The sequence below is a fragment of the Lepisma saccharinum genome, chromosome 10 (genome assembly GCF_977018435.1).
Source record: "Lepisma saccharinum chromosome 10, izLepSacc3.1, whole genome shotgun sequence".
NCBI lineage: Eukaryota > Metazoa > Arthropoda > Insecta > Zygentoma > Lepismatidae > Lepisma > Lepisma saccharinum.
Window position 1 is genome coordinate 8,760,867 of NC_139238.1, and position 15,426 is coordinate 8,776,292.

General features: G+C 39.2%; 1 protein-coding gene across 1 annotated transcript in view; it reads right to left on the bottom strand.

Annotated features, from left to right (window-relative positions):
- LOC145993744 (nose resistant to fluoxetine protein 6-like) overlaps positions 1-14,801 on the bottom strand; it is a 64,691-nt gene extending 49,890 nt beyond the window's left edge. Inside the window, exons 1-5 of the mRNA XM_083129496.1 lie at positions 14,345-14,801; positions 12,590-12,825; positions 7,119-7,333; positions 1,830-1,924; positions 1,253-1,446 (exon numbers count right to left, since the gene is read on the bottom strand). Of these exons, the coding sequence (XP_082985622.1) occupies positions 1,253-1,446; positions 1,830-1,924; positions 7,119-7,333; positions 12,590-12,825; positions 14,345-14,771 (1,167 nt within the window). The 5' untranslated portion in view covers positions 14,772-14,801. The remainder of the gene's footprint in view (positions 1-1,252; positions 1,447-1,829; positions 1,925-7,118; positions 7,334-12,589; positions 12,826-14,344) is intronic.
- Positions 14,802-15,426: the final 625 nt, after the last annotated feature.

The window sequence follows — 15,426 nt, forward strand, 5'->3', positions numbered from 1 at the left end:
TTAGTGAATTTATATTCCTTTACAAACATCAGTGCAGTTAAAGAGCCAAGTGATTGTGTTGCAAAATATGCTATTAAAAATACTTCATTTATTTTCTTTGTGCACACCCAAATATAAAGTTCTAGCTACGCCTATGGTGACAAGTGTGTTGACCTATAAAGAGAGGCACTTAAAATTGTGATCGAGTAGACAGGTAGAAACAGTAACAGAAGACTTTATTGCTCAATGTAAGTAGTGCGGACTTCAAAGTACTTCTTATTCAAGCGATTCATTTTTAGTGTTCTTAACAGTATTATTAAAGTAACTAACAGTATACAAACTGACAAATCATAAAACAATATCTTCAAGAAAAGAAAATACAATAACAAGCTGTACTGTAGCCTTTACGTTCAAATCCAATCTTTAAAATAAGCTTTTCAAATTTGTTATTTTAAAAATATCTTGTGTATTGTAACATGTCATGTTAATGCCAAATAATTAGTATATCATTATCATCAGCATTCTACTTTCATTCTTTTCTTTTGCAAAAGTTAAATGATTTCATCCATAGATTTAATAGTAAAATAATCATAAGTTAATAGAAACATGGTCTTCATTTAACGTTCACGAAACTCCGCATGTACCATTGTTTTTTACTGCAATACTGTACCCCACTAGAGACGTTTGAGGCCTTCAGGGGATTGACCCCTCACTTCCTCCTAGAAATGAAATGAACTTTAACTTACGTTTTCTACATGAGATATTTAATGGTTTAAATTTAGGATAAGTCAAAATGATGTTCCCGATTTCAATAATTTTGAAATTTATATTGTTTGCATGAGAAGTAATCAGATTTGTATTTTCGAAAAGAAAGGTTTATCAAGTTTCTTGCAGTAAAACTATAAATTTACAGCATTCATAGAAAAGTTGCAAAATTACGAACTCTAGAAATGTTGAGTGTTCGCTCCGGGCGTACCTAAACACCCTTATATTACAAGTGTAGTTCAAGGTTGACAGAGACTTTTATTTCTAGGAAAAAAATGGAAAGTCCAACGAGCACCAAACTATGCAAGTTCTTCAAAGGACACCACCTGAGCTAGAAAACTAGATGTTTCTAATTTTGTTGGTGCGAGGACTGTAACTTTGTAATTTTGCTAGAAGAAACTTGTTGAGTTTTTCTTTTCAAAAGAATTTTAAAAAATACTGAAATCGGGAACATGTTTTTGACTTACCCTGTACATATACTTTGGATAAAACATCTTGTCTTACATACGTGTTCAGCGTTTTGAACGTCATAGTTCGGTTCCATGAACATCATAAGATATCTGTGGCCAGCAAGTACGCAGCACATGGAGATGCATCTCATTCCGTGAATAATATCCAAAGGGTGTTCCTCTGATTTCTTGGTAGTCAGCTTGGAAATATTTCTTCTTGCCGAAAAGGATACCAAAATTTTGTGGACCACACCTGCAACGTATGGAAATCGATAATGTACAGATCTCATCAACAAGTGCATAAATTATAGAGCGACCACAAGGAAAGTAACCTTCGGCGAAAAGTGTCCGCGCAGCTTTCTTTTCCTCCGTTCAGCTCGGGCCATAAGGAACCATGCTCCACTCTCGCTCTCCCCTCCACAAGGGCGTTTACAATCTAGAAGGATTGCCTTCCTTGAATTACTACAGTCTGTCCGATTTTTTACTACTACAAAAGTAATACTGTAAGTGCCAAATGTAAATTTGTGGTGAGTGATTGCATGCATACAAAACAGAAATATCTTTCTCTTTTGAATTCTGTCATTCTGTCCTGATCAAAATGATGATACTGGACAGCAGGCGAAACAATTTGCTTACCTTTCTCATCTTCATCTTCCTGGGTTTCCGCTTCTGCAGATCTATCATAAATAGATCCTGCCAAAAACAGCGCGATTAACGCGGCAAAAACACACCTGGTGAGGAAAAAAAGAAATACATTCATTATCCCCAGCAAATAGATATGTTTTTTCTGTGTCAAGATAAATGTATATATTTGTCTGCACCCACACAGCTACAACCCCTCCAGAAATTTTGAGAAAAATCAAAATGTTCAATTGAAAGCAGTGAAAAGCTCTGGAAAAACGAGAGGTAAATGCAAATCCCCCTTAAAATGGTCCCAATTACAATTTTTATCTTTGAACATTTTTTAAAGTAAAGGTTAAAAACGTAAATGTCTGTTATATCGGAGACACATTTCTTCATTTTTGCAGAAGAAACTACTTACGGAAATGAGTTTCTGTAGTATTTTGGAAGTTCTTGGAAGTACTTTCTTACCGTAGAATGCTGCACAACAAGGTATAAACACTTTTGATATAATAAACTTGCAGTTTGTGCAAAGCGACAACATTATGCCGTTGTTTCCATTATGTACCTGCAGATGGCGCGAGCGTCGAAAGTCATGCGGTCTCACCAGTCTTTCCAACCGTGCCTCTTTTTTTTTACCAGAATTGTATTTATTTTATTTTTTTAACTATGCTTACCTAACCTAACCTTGCCGGAAATGGTTTTTGGGGCTATCATAAATGGTTTTTGGGGCTATCCGTCAATTGTTTGTGATGACATAATGAACAAGGAAGTAGGTATTTTTCGGTTAAGGAGGTTGAAACACTGCATACCCCACTCCAAATGACAAAACACAAGCACAACGCTCGATGATCCACAGCTGTGCGCACCATATTGTATGTTCCGCAACGGAAGAAAGGACCCAAAAGAATTACTCGTAATGAGAGAAATCGAATTTATTTTCGTGTAAAAAGCATAATGGCACCTTCAACTATGTTCCGCAATACACAATTGGTAAGTACGAACCATTTAAAAGTGAAAATATCCGATAGAAATGTGTCTCCGATATAACAGACAATTACCGGTTAAAAATTGTAGTTACGAAATGTTTTGTAGTGTATAACGCCATCCCCTTAGAATGCAGCTATGAAATATCCACCTTTACCATTTGAGCTCCCTCCGGAAAAAAAAATCCTGTTTAAGTTATTGCGGCCCACTATATGTATTATACATTTTGATTGACTGAAAGATTTGTTTTATTTTACTTCGCTTTTTGTGCCACTTTTGGCTAATTTGCGAAGATGAGAATGAGTGATGATATCCGGGATTCGAATCCGGAACGCCTTGCGTCGTAGAGCGATGTGCTAACCACTCCGCCACGGGGGCCGACTGTATTATACATTTTGAAACCTCGTAATAATCGAAGGTGGAATTGTGAGTCATCAGGGCCGGATTAACCTATGGGCAACTGGGGTAATTGCCCCGGGGCCCCACCAGAAGGAAGCTGTGAAGGACCTCCACCAAAAAAAAATATTTTAACCAGCTGGCTATGCTTGTGAAAAATTACATAAGAAGTTGTATTTTGAAAATGAAATGTGTAGGTATATCATTCTCATCCGCCATTGTAATACACTCTGCAGTTCAACTTTTATACCGAGCAAACAAACAACAGCTGCGTCAGTCCCGTAACTAGAACTGACCTCCAGGGGGGCTCACAGGTTATCAGGGGGGGACTTTGTAAACCAAGCCCATTTTTAAAAAAAATAATAGTATTAAATGAAGGTAAATTATGAGTGTCGGGGGTCATTAAGTTAATTTAAAATATAAAATTTAGAAATATCATACAAAATACTACAGTTTTTTTCTATATCTTCTAAAACACCTCTTGAAGTGTTAATTGACTTCTACTGACACCATCCCTTAATACACACTCCATACTATTTTTGATGATACAGATATTTATATCATACATGTAGAAATGTACAATGTTAACTTCAATCATAGTGCCTACCATACATTCCAGTCCGGCCAAAGCAATAAAACTTGGGATCTGTTGACATTTGACATAGATGCGGAAGGAATGTGGATAATGACATCAAAATCACAGATTTCTGTCAAACGAAAGGCTGCAACAGGGGCAGTGAAGGTACAGATAAACAAGACTCCCTATGAAGGAACTTTCTAAAGTCTAGAGAATTCTCTAAACACTTGCCGCTGCTTAGACTTCTACTCATAAACAAGATGAACAACTTCTCTTCACCTCAAACAAATTAGAATACAAAATAGTTTTACCTAATGTCAAGGGGGCTGGCGGCAGTGCCAGGGGGGGCTGAGCCCTCCCTGGCCCCTGCCTGGCTACGGGCCTGAGCTGCTTGTTGGTTCACTCGTACATTAACAAAACACACCACGGGCTATCTTCACGTGCAACAATGGGCGCCTCCAGGACCACTCAGCAACCCAACATTGTTGAGTAGCAAGAACCCTGGAGGCGCTTGCTACCTGGTTGTTGAGAAGGAGCGACCGCGGCTTCACTCAACATAAAATTCTCTCGCTACCTGCGGTCAACTGTCGTGCTGTCGTCTGCAAGCCTGTTGTCTTCTGTTAGTTGCAACATGGCGAGGCGGAACTAAAAGATGCGTGGAGTAAAAAGTATTTGCAAGTTTGATTATGTAGCCCAAGCGCACCTTTAGGTCGCGCATCCAATAGCCTTAAATAGTAATAACTTTTTCGCCACTATATTCTCGGAGAATGAGTGATCTGTCAACGGATAATTATGCACTGGCTTCAACTGAAGTATATTTAAAAATACCAACAAAATAACGCAGTTAAAAAAAGTAATGAACCCAAATACTGTTCACAACATTTTTTTTTTTTGGCTAATACGGATGAGCATGCTCTTGCAAACATGTGTTCAGCTTGAGGTGGAGACCACTGTTTATCTCGCTACGTAAGTTTCGGGTTCGAGTTCCGGTATAGGCATGGATGTTATTTGATTGATTTAATTTATTTTACTTTTCATTTTTGCCACTTTTGGCTAATCGCGAAGATGAGGATGAGTGATGATATGGTGAAGGAAAACTCACAAGGAACAGCATGCCCAGGCCGGGATTCGAACTCGGGACCCGAAGTCGTAGCGCAATGTGTTAACCACTCCGGGATATTATTTGTGAATGTCCCTTCTTCAAGTACGTGTCCAGCTTCTTTTTGCAAGAAAAATTGGCATCAAGTATCGAGGCCATTTCTTGGGTGAAATACATATTTTTCAAGGGAGCGTGATATCAAGAAATGCACCGTGTGATATTTGAAAATCCATTGGAAGGAGGATTACAATAACTTAAACGATGATCATGCAGAGTTAATCATAAAGACAACTAAAAAATGTGGTATATTCATGTATAAACGCCAATTCGTACGTGTTTATTTATGTTGCTTTAAGTTACATTTTTTCGCAGCTACGAAAGCACAATCAGCAATTGATAATTTAAACTATATCAAACATTATTACGTGAAAACAACGTGAGAACACCGTTATACAATCTTGCACACTGTTTAACATTTCTGTTCGTAAGCTAACCTCCGTGGCTACGACGCCAGGGTCACGGGTTTGAATCCCAGCCTGGGCGTTCTTTGTTAGTGTCCTTTCGTCATATCATCAATCATCCTCATCTTCGCGATTAGCCAAAAGTGGCAGAAAAGCGATGATAAAAAACAAAATTCAAATGAAACTATTGTTCATAAATCGTATTTATTATTGTCCTATCAACCAAGTTTGATTGATTGATTTGTTTTATTTTACTTCATTTTCGTGCCACTTTTGACAAATTTGCGAAAATGGGAATGAGTAATGATATGATGAAATTGATGAAAGGACACTCACAAGCATTCATTTCCAGGTCGGGAACCACACCACCACGGGTGCCGACCTATTAATAATGAGATGAAACTATTGAGGAATAATGATCCCATTTCAAAGCACATTCTCGAAATTTATCTTTCTTTCACTTATAGTGTAGGGTATGCGTATGTTATAAGTGTTTTAACAAAGGTTTACAACCAATAAGGTCACACACACACAAAAAGCGTTTCGGGTTCGATACCCGGTGTAGGCACATGGTGGTTCGGATTCCACTTTAAACTGTAGGTCCAGTCCCAATTAGCCTTACTGTGCATAAAGTGGACTTAAAACACCAAATCAAACAAACACACAAGAAGTAGAGTGTTGTGTCAAACTTGCACTCCTATACGAAAATAATCTTTAATTTAAACACATATATCCTTAAATAAAACTGGCCACAACCTTTCTACACTCAATGTCACTCCTCCATGGTTATTACGTATTATTTTGGAGAAATAAAATTGTAACCACAGAGAATTTGTTGTAACCAAAGCTCTCAAATTAGGAATATAACATTTCCCCCAATTGTATCTCTATAGACAGTAGACACAGATCTAGATCTACTCATGTTTTACTTCGAGATTAACCACATACTTTAATTTGAAATAGCATCCATATATATATCATCACATCGATTCATAATCCATTAATAGTGACACCGTATTCAACAGCCCAACACGCCCTGCCATTCTCGCTGCAGACGCCACAAGGCAATGCGTTTTTCAATTGTTTTCGGCTGGAATGTCGCTACTTCTCAACTCTGCATCCAGGAAAGGCCATAAAACTGTGTGACGTAGCAGGTCAACATTTGCTACCATGTTGAGCGATCCTGGAGGCGCCCATTCACAGACTCGGCTTACACAGAATCGGCGCAGTGTTGCCAATCCATGAACTTTCGGAACAACCCTCGTATTTATTTAGTGCAAATAATAAGTATGCTCGCCAGAGGACGGTGTTGTGATTTTGAACTACATTACTCTTATTTCACAATTTGCTGTGAAGTTGAATAGTGATTTTCTGAGCATAAAGTAAAATGCTCAAGCTTCTACGGCACTAGCATAACGCCGCTGACCAACTCTGTCTCCCATTTCACAGTACGTTTGACAACATGCTGTGTATCCAACGCACATTTGTTTCGTCCCGCCAGCAACGTTCGGGTTCCTTGTGACACGAAAATGCCCGATGTCAGTCGAAGAGAATTCAACTGATCGCTGATTCGTTGGTTCTCAACCGCCAGCTGAAAACAAGTGCAGTGCAGTAAAATAAAATATATTGGTTTACTGAAGACTATGGACCTCGATAATTAAAAACGATATGATGTAATATGAACTAATGAAGCGTCCAGAAAGACAATGCGATATTGTGCAATAAACTATGCCCCACTGTCTACAATAATTTAAAGTTTCTTCTCGCCTGTTAACAGTACTCACATGAAAGCAATTTCACCCTTGGTCCAAGGGGCTACAGAGTTGGTGGTACACATCTGTTTCTTCATCTCCACTTCGAAATTGACTCCATACTTCGTCCCCAGAGAGTCCAGACCTTTCTGTAGAGACGTCTGGAAGTCCTCATGTGTGCATGAAGAGGGGATGCAGAACGCCCAGAACAGGGTGTCTCTTCTTTCTCTGGACCTTTCTCCCCTGTGCTGTAAATACATGAACATGTGTGTGTTTGATTTTGTAAACTGGATACTTACGATGTGCATAACATATGAATAAATGCATGTTCTTTGAAGAAATTATTAATTTTATGAAATACTTTTTTTTAATGTGATGCAACAGCATTACATTACAACGTACAGGCATACAGAGTAGGTTGTAGGGGGCTACAGGAAGAGCATTTTCCTCGAACGCTAAATAGTTGGCAAGGGCGACACTAGATAGCTTACGGAATCGAGAGCTTCTTCACTCGAACAGGCAAAACCGAGCTGTATATGCTCGAAACCCATTAGTACACTTATAACCGTGGTTTGTCTGTGGTAGTGGATCCTGAAATATGGACCGTGGGGTGAAAGACGCACCGAAATTGAAACTTAAGTGAACAGTGTGCAACTTCAAAATGATGTTAAAACGTTAGAAACGTGGACAAGAATCAATGATTTAACACTAAATATCAATAAATACCATTATGTAATATATACTGGAAAGAAAAACCCAGTTGAATTTCAGTATCAAATATTCAACAATACTCTAGCAAGAAATTTTTCAGTCAAGGATTTAGCGGTTATTTTTCTATTCAAATCTTACTTTTAATAAACACATAGAACAAATAATTAGTGAAACGTTCAAGAACCTTGGGTTTATTCTTAGAATGGGGAGGGATTTCAAGAGAATAGTGACACTAAACGTTTTGTATTATTCATATGTAAGACCAAAACTCGAATATGCATCTGTTATATGGAATACAGACACAGCAAAGTACAGTGTAGCAATTGAAAGAGTCCAATCGAGATTTCTTAGATTTTTAAAATACAAATTTCAGAAAGTTTACCCCACATTTGAACACTACGACAACCTAATATATGAATGTCGGTTTACAAAGCTGTGTTACAGAAGAACGTTACATGAAATAGTATTCTTGTGGAAATTGTTAAATCACGAAATAGATGCTGAACATCTACTCTGCCAGATTAATTTTCGAATCCCGTCATCGAAAACTAGACTAAAGAATGAAGTTTTACTTATAAAGAAGGCTAGATCCGAAATTAAAAAGAAATCTCCATTGTGGAGAATGTGCACCAGTTACAATAACTTGCTAATCAAGAATAACACCATTGACATCTTTTCTATGAACCTAAGGGACTTCAGTAAAGCCACTATTAACACAATGGCCTAAGCTTAAACACGTAAGTTCGTATTGAAATTGTGTGATAAAGTGTATGTACCGTATATACAAAAATATATTTTTAATATATTTATAAAATCTATCTCTATATTACAGAAATATATGTAATTGTATTTACTATGTATCCTTCATATGGGCTCTGTAATTAGTTATGTACCTGTTGAGTTCCAGGGATAAATAAATAAATAAATAAATAGTCATCATCTCCATGTTAAAATTAAGTTTAGTCTATATTGCCAATACAGTGATGCATGAAAGTGAAATATGGTTGTGGGCTGAAACTACCAAGGCAGATATTTTACGTATAATGTGTCTACGATTATTGTCACATTAAAATGATATTCCATTGCAAACGCTGGAGCGTGAGAGAATCGACAAAAGTACGAGCGAGAAAAACTTGTTCCATGTAGTAATCCAGTAGGTGGAGAAACCCGATAGTTGCAAGTGGATATTTCATACCTCACATGTTATGTTGTAAATGTTTAGAACAATGTTTGCAATTTATAAACACATAGCGAACAGCTCCTTCCAGTGCCGTATACTGAGTCCAAGATCTGGTCTATCTCACTATGTCACGTGGTCGTAGGTTATGAACAGATATAAGTTTACCAACTCCTAAGAAATCAGGTTGCCAACTCATAAGAAATCTGGTTGCCAACTCATAAGAAATCTGGTTGCCAACTCATAAGATACAAGGTTGCCAATTCATAGGAAATCATGTTGCCAACTCATAAGATACCAGGTTGCCAATTCATAGGAAATCATGTTGCCAACTCATAGGGAACCAGGTTGCCAACTCATAAGAAATCTGGTTGCCAACTCATAAGATACCAGGTTGCCAATTCATAGGAAATCATGTTGCCAACTCATAGGAAACCAGGTTGCCAACTCATAAGAAATCAGGTTGCCAACTCATAAGAAATCTGGTTGCCAACTCAGAAGAAATCTGGTTGCCAACTCAGAAGAAATCTGGTTGCCAACTCATAAGAAATCTGGTTGCCAACTCAGAAGAAATCTGGTTGCCAACTCATAAGATACAAGGTTGCGAATTCATAGGAAATCATGTTGCCAACTTATAGGGAACCAGGTTGCCAACTCATAAGAAATCTGGTTGCCAACTCATAAGATACCAGGTTGCCAATTCATAGGAAATCATGTTGCCAACTCATAGGAAACCAGGTTGCCAACTCATAAGAAATCAGGTTGCCAACTCATAAGAAATCTGGTTGCCAACTCAGAAGAAATCTGGTTGCCAACTCATAAGATACCAGGTTGCCAATTCATAGGAAATCATGTTGCCAACTCATAGGAAACCAGGTTGCCAACTCATAAGAAATCAGGTTGCCAACTCATAAGAAATCTGGTTGCCAACTCAGAAGAAATCTGGTTGCCAACTCATAAGATACAAGGTTGCGAATTCATAGGAAATCATGTTGCCAACTTATAGGGAACCAGGTTGCCAACTCATAAGAAATCTGGTTGCCAACTCATAAGATACCAGGTTGCCAATTCATAGGAAATCATTTTGCCAACTAATAGGAAACCAGGTTGCCAACTCATAAGAAATCAGGTTGCCAACTCAGAAGAAATCTGGTTGCCAACTCATAAGATACCAGGTTGCCAATTCATAGGAAATCATGTTGCCAACTCATAGGAAACCAGGTTGCCAATTCATAAGAAATCATGTTGCCAACTCATAAGAAACCAGGTTGCTAACTCATAAGAAATCAGGTTGCCAACTCATAAGAAATCTGGTTGCCAACTCATAAGATACCAGGTTGCCAATTCATAGGAAATCATGTTGCCAACTCATAGGAAACCAGGTTGCCAACTCATAAGAAATCAGGTTGCCAACTCATAGTAAACCAGGTTGCCAACTCATAGGAAACCAGGTTGCCAACTCATAAGAAATCAGGTTGCCAACTCATAGGAAATCAGGTTGCCAACCCATAGGAAATCATGTTGCCAACTCATAGGAAACCAGGTTGCCAACTCATAAGAAATCAGGTTGACAACTCATAGGAAACCAGGTTGCCAACTCATAAGAAACCAGGTTGCTAACTCATAAGAAATCAGGTTGCCAACTCATAAGAAATCTGATTGCCAACTCATAAGATACCAGGTTGCCAATTCATAGAAAATCATGTTGCCAACTCATAGGAAACCAGATTGCCAACCAACTCATAAGAAATCAGGTTGCCAACTCATAAGATACCAGGTTGCGAATTCATAGAAAATCATGTTGCCAACTCATAGGATACCAGGTTACCAACTCATAAGAAACCAGGTTGCTAACTCATAAGAAACCAGGTTGCCAACTCATAAGAAATCTGGTTGCCAACTCATAAGATATCAGGTTGCCAATTCATAGAAAATCATGTTGCCAACTCATAAGAAATCTGGTTGCTAACTCATAAGATACCAGGTTGCCAATTCATAGAAAATCATGTTGCCAACTCATAAGAAATCTGGTTGCCAACTCATAAGATATCAGGTTGCCAATTCATAGAAAATCATGTTGCCAACTCATAAGAAATCTGGTTGCTATCTCATAAGATACCAGGTTGCCAATTCATAGGAAATCATGTTGCCAACTCATAGGAAACCAGGATGCCAACTCATAAGAAATCAGGTTGGCAACTCATAGGAAACCAGGTTGGCAACTCCAGAATCGCCATCATCATCTCACTGATATGAATAATTTAATTTAGATTTTCTGATAGATCTTCCTCCTGTATTTTATTCTCTAGACATCAGGCTTCGCAGATAGCCTAGCTAGCCTAGAATATACGCTCCTGGCTCCTTCAGTCTTGAAAATACTTGATTCGAATATTGGTCACACAGTGCCTGTGGAGCAACACCGCGCATAACGGTGGAGAAGGGGAGAAAGAGAGTGGGCGGAGCAAATCATTGTGCACTGCTGCAAACCTTTTTGCCCTATAGCAGGTGCATGGAACCAATCCACCGTTAGGTTGTGTACTGCATGGAATCACTTTCACTCGCTGGTACTCGCTCGAGTATCATGACAATTATGGTAGACACATATATATCATTTTCAAATAACACTGTATTGGTAACATAGACTAAAATACATTTTAACATAGAGATGATGACTATGTTTACTTAAGTTTCAATTTAACTGCGTCTTTCATCTCACGATCCATATTTGAGGGCCGACTATCACAAACTAATTGCAGTTATACGCATGGGCGTCGGCAGGGGTGGTCAAACGGGTCGATGCCTCCCTCCCTGGAAATTGACATTGTTCATTTGAAGATACAAGAAATCCGTTAGTAAAGTTAATTTAGTTAGTATTCGAACAGAATGAAAGTAAAAGTGCATTGGATGGAAAAGATTGAGTGAAAAATACAGGAACATGGTTGTATTCTACCATTTCATCCAAAGAACATATGGTTCCACAGTTTTCAAAATTCTAATAATTAGAGTTGTAGGTCAGAAATGAGAAGTCACAGAACACACTTTATAAAACGAAACCCCCTTAACATTTAAAGTCTTTTCTTGAACGAGACGTGCAAGGGTTATATCAAAATGCATTTCAGACACTAACTGCATAAAATGCGAAAGAAATAATGTAAAAAGTTGTGCTGGTATTCACTCGTTTGGTGGATCGAGTCTCCACGTTTATATAATAATAATTATTATTATTATTTCGAAAAAAACTATTTTTGTTAGCTTATAATATTTATTATTGTATAATAACATTTATAATAGTGGCAATAATAGTTATTATTTTGTACTATTCAACTTTTATCATTTTCCCGACCCCCCTCCCCGTGCAAAAATTTCTGGCGACGCCCATGATTATACGTGTACTACTTGAGCGTATACCGCTCATTTTGCCTGTCCGAGAGTTAACCGCTTGAGCGAAGAAGCTCTCAATTCCGTACACACTCTAGCGTCGCCCTTGCGAACTATTTAGAGTTCAAGCGAAATGCTCTTCCTGCAACACACTATTGCCCATATATGTTTCGTGAGTGCCTCTTTACAGACTTTTTATTATAGATATGGATATTTTAGTTCCATTTCGTCTATTCACCTTTATTTTATCCCACGCCGATCCCTTGGGGTCGTAGTCCAGCTGCAGAATCTGCGCCTCCTTCCTGTAGTGCCTCGGGTAGGCGTCCCTCGTGGGCTTGTACCTGATCTGGGGCAAGCAGTACTGGCCTCGGATTCTGTCGTCGCCGTCCACCTGCAGGCACTCGTCGAAGTGGCCCAGCTGGTAGACGTGGCCGTTGAGGACCCCCTGGGGGGCCTTGGCCCACGAATCGTACACTGCAACAGATCGAACGTTGTTTATTCCGTTTGCATTGTTGATTGGTTGGTTAGGTTTATCTCACGTTGCATTTCTGACACTTTTGTCTAATCGCGAAGACGAGTACAAGTGGTGATATAATGAAATTGATGAAGGGACACTCACAAAAAAAAAAATCCATGCCCAGACCGAACACGGGATTCCTGGAGTCGTAGGACGCTGTGCTAACCACTCCACCACGGAAGTCGGCAACAGATAGAGGAAGGTTGTTATTTTTTTAAAAGAACAAAACTGTCGACCTCCGTGGCGGAGTGGTTAGCACAGCGTCCTACGACTCCAGGGATCCTGGGTTCGAATCGCTGTTACGACATGGATGTTTGTGTTCGTTTGCGCTGAATGAAAACGAGATTTGAGATTAATTGATATGAATATTATGTTTGGAAAAGGCTGTTGATGGGAGCTTCCTTTAAAAAATTAAAGCAAAAAGTGGTCAGCCAGCGCGCTAAGACTCCAAGGGTCCCGGATTCGAATCCCGATCTGGGAATGGCTGTTCTTTGTGAGTGTCCACCATATCAACACTCATCCTCATATTTGCGATTAGCCAAGAGTGCCAGAAAAACGACACTATGTAACAAAAATCAAATCAAATCGTGAGTGGACCACGTAGCGTGCTGAGCATATACAGGGTGTCCCACTCGTAAGGGGCCCCGGAAAAAGTGTTATAAAAATCTTAATAAAAGAGGTTATGAAACCAAATTTGTACATGACATACCTTTATGGTTGAGAAATGAAGGTACATTACAAGAAGTGCTGGAATTGATCTCCCCCCACCTGTATACACAGTTCAACACGTCGCTGCATGTTCGTGAATGTTGCTGCCAGAGTATTCGGCGTGACTGCCTGGATTTCACGGCGGATGTTCTCACGTAACTCGTCGATGGTTTAAGGTGACCCCACAAGTAAGGGGTCAAGTCCGGTGACCTTGGGGGCCATAATCCTTTCGAAATCACTCGGTCAGGGAGAAATGATTCCACCGCAGCTATACTCGCATCAGACGTGTGGCATGTTGCCCCATCTTGCTGGTACCAGCCAAGTGTCAGTTCCTCGTCATCCAACTGGTTCACAAATTCATGTAACAATACCTGGTACACATCACTGTTGACAGTAGTGTCAATAAAAATTGGCCCGATGATGCGCCGCTGTGATAATGCACAGAACACGCCCACCTTCACGAACATACAGCGCCGTGTTGACAGGTGGGGGGAGGTCACTTCCAGCACTTCTTGTAATGTACCTTCATTTCTCAACCATAAAGGTATGCCATGTACAAATTTGGTTTCATATCCTCTTTTATTAAGATTTTTATAACACTTTTTCCGGGACCCCTTACGAGTGGGACACTCTGTACTTGTATCACTTTAATGGAACCCACGATTGATCTAGTGTGGTGTAGGAGATTTGTAGAGGAAAGACAGGACAGTCTTGAACGTCCCAACAATCATGGGACCATTGTTACCAAGCTTCAAGAGTGTGACTCACTTTGAACTGCCCACAGGGTGAATTTCTTCAACTCCTGCAGGAATATCCGACTGTGGTTCCTGCAGAGATCATTGCCGACCGCGTCCGATGATGGAACAAAGTCTGACACTGGCAGATTCAAGTCGATGAATTCTGCTGCAGCTTCCAATCTCTCTGTTTTATGCTCTGGAGCAGAAAGAAGAGGAGCATCGCAGGAAAGATCAGCTGACTTGTTTGTTGGATGTGGTACACTCGAACATGATTCCTCAAAGGCACTTGTAAGAGTGAACGTCAAGATGACTATTGTCGTAATCATCTTGAACTGACTCTTGGAAGATCTAGAAGACACATCCATGTCTACCTTTTTCGAACAAACGAAACAGAATGACTTTTGCTTCCAAACCCTTCTAACATCTCCATCCAACATTCCCATATAATTTCCATGCATGATATTCACTTAGGACGATGACGTGGAACGCGTGAAGGTCATGAAATTATGAAACCTTTCTTTGGAAAAACTTTGTTGAAACTCTTTGAAACTTTGTGAAAAAAATAGCTGCGCAGTTAATACTGGAATATATGAACCAGCCTATACTTCTTCGATTCGGACGGCATTGAACTATGGACTCTTGAAACGAATCTTGATATTTTTCAAGTTCAGTTCGTTCTTCATCGTGGGAAAAATCCAGTATTTATAGCATGCGTCCATGAACCATGTCGTACTCTACCCGCTTTTTCTACATGGAAATTCTTGTGGGAATCTTCTAACACGTTGATCTTGACAAGAACTTAATTTCGCGATTCTTCCAAAATCAGACGAGATCTAACAGTGTTTCGAGTTCACTTAGAAGAACGGCCTGTTGTTTTCCATGATTAAAATTTTAAAAATTTGAATCTGCAAAATTCTCCTAAGTTCCATTATTAGTTTTTATGTAAAGTTAATATTATTCATCTACGCGATAATATCCATTGTAATTTTTTGGCCGAGCGTTACTTTTTGTGTGTGTGTGTGTGTACATTACATAATACACACACGTTTCCTGCTGATAAGTGCCATGTCAGAGAAATCCATTGTGCATGGCAACACTGTGATCAAGGGGTTC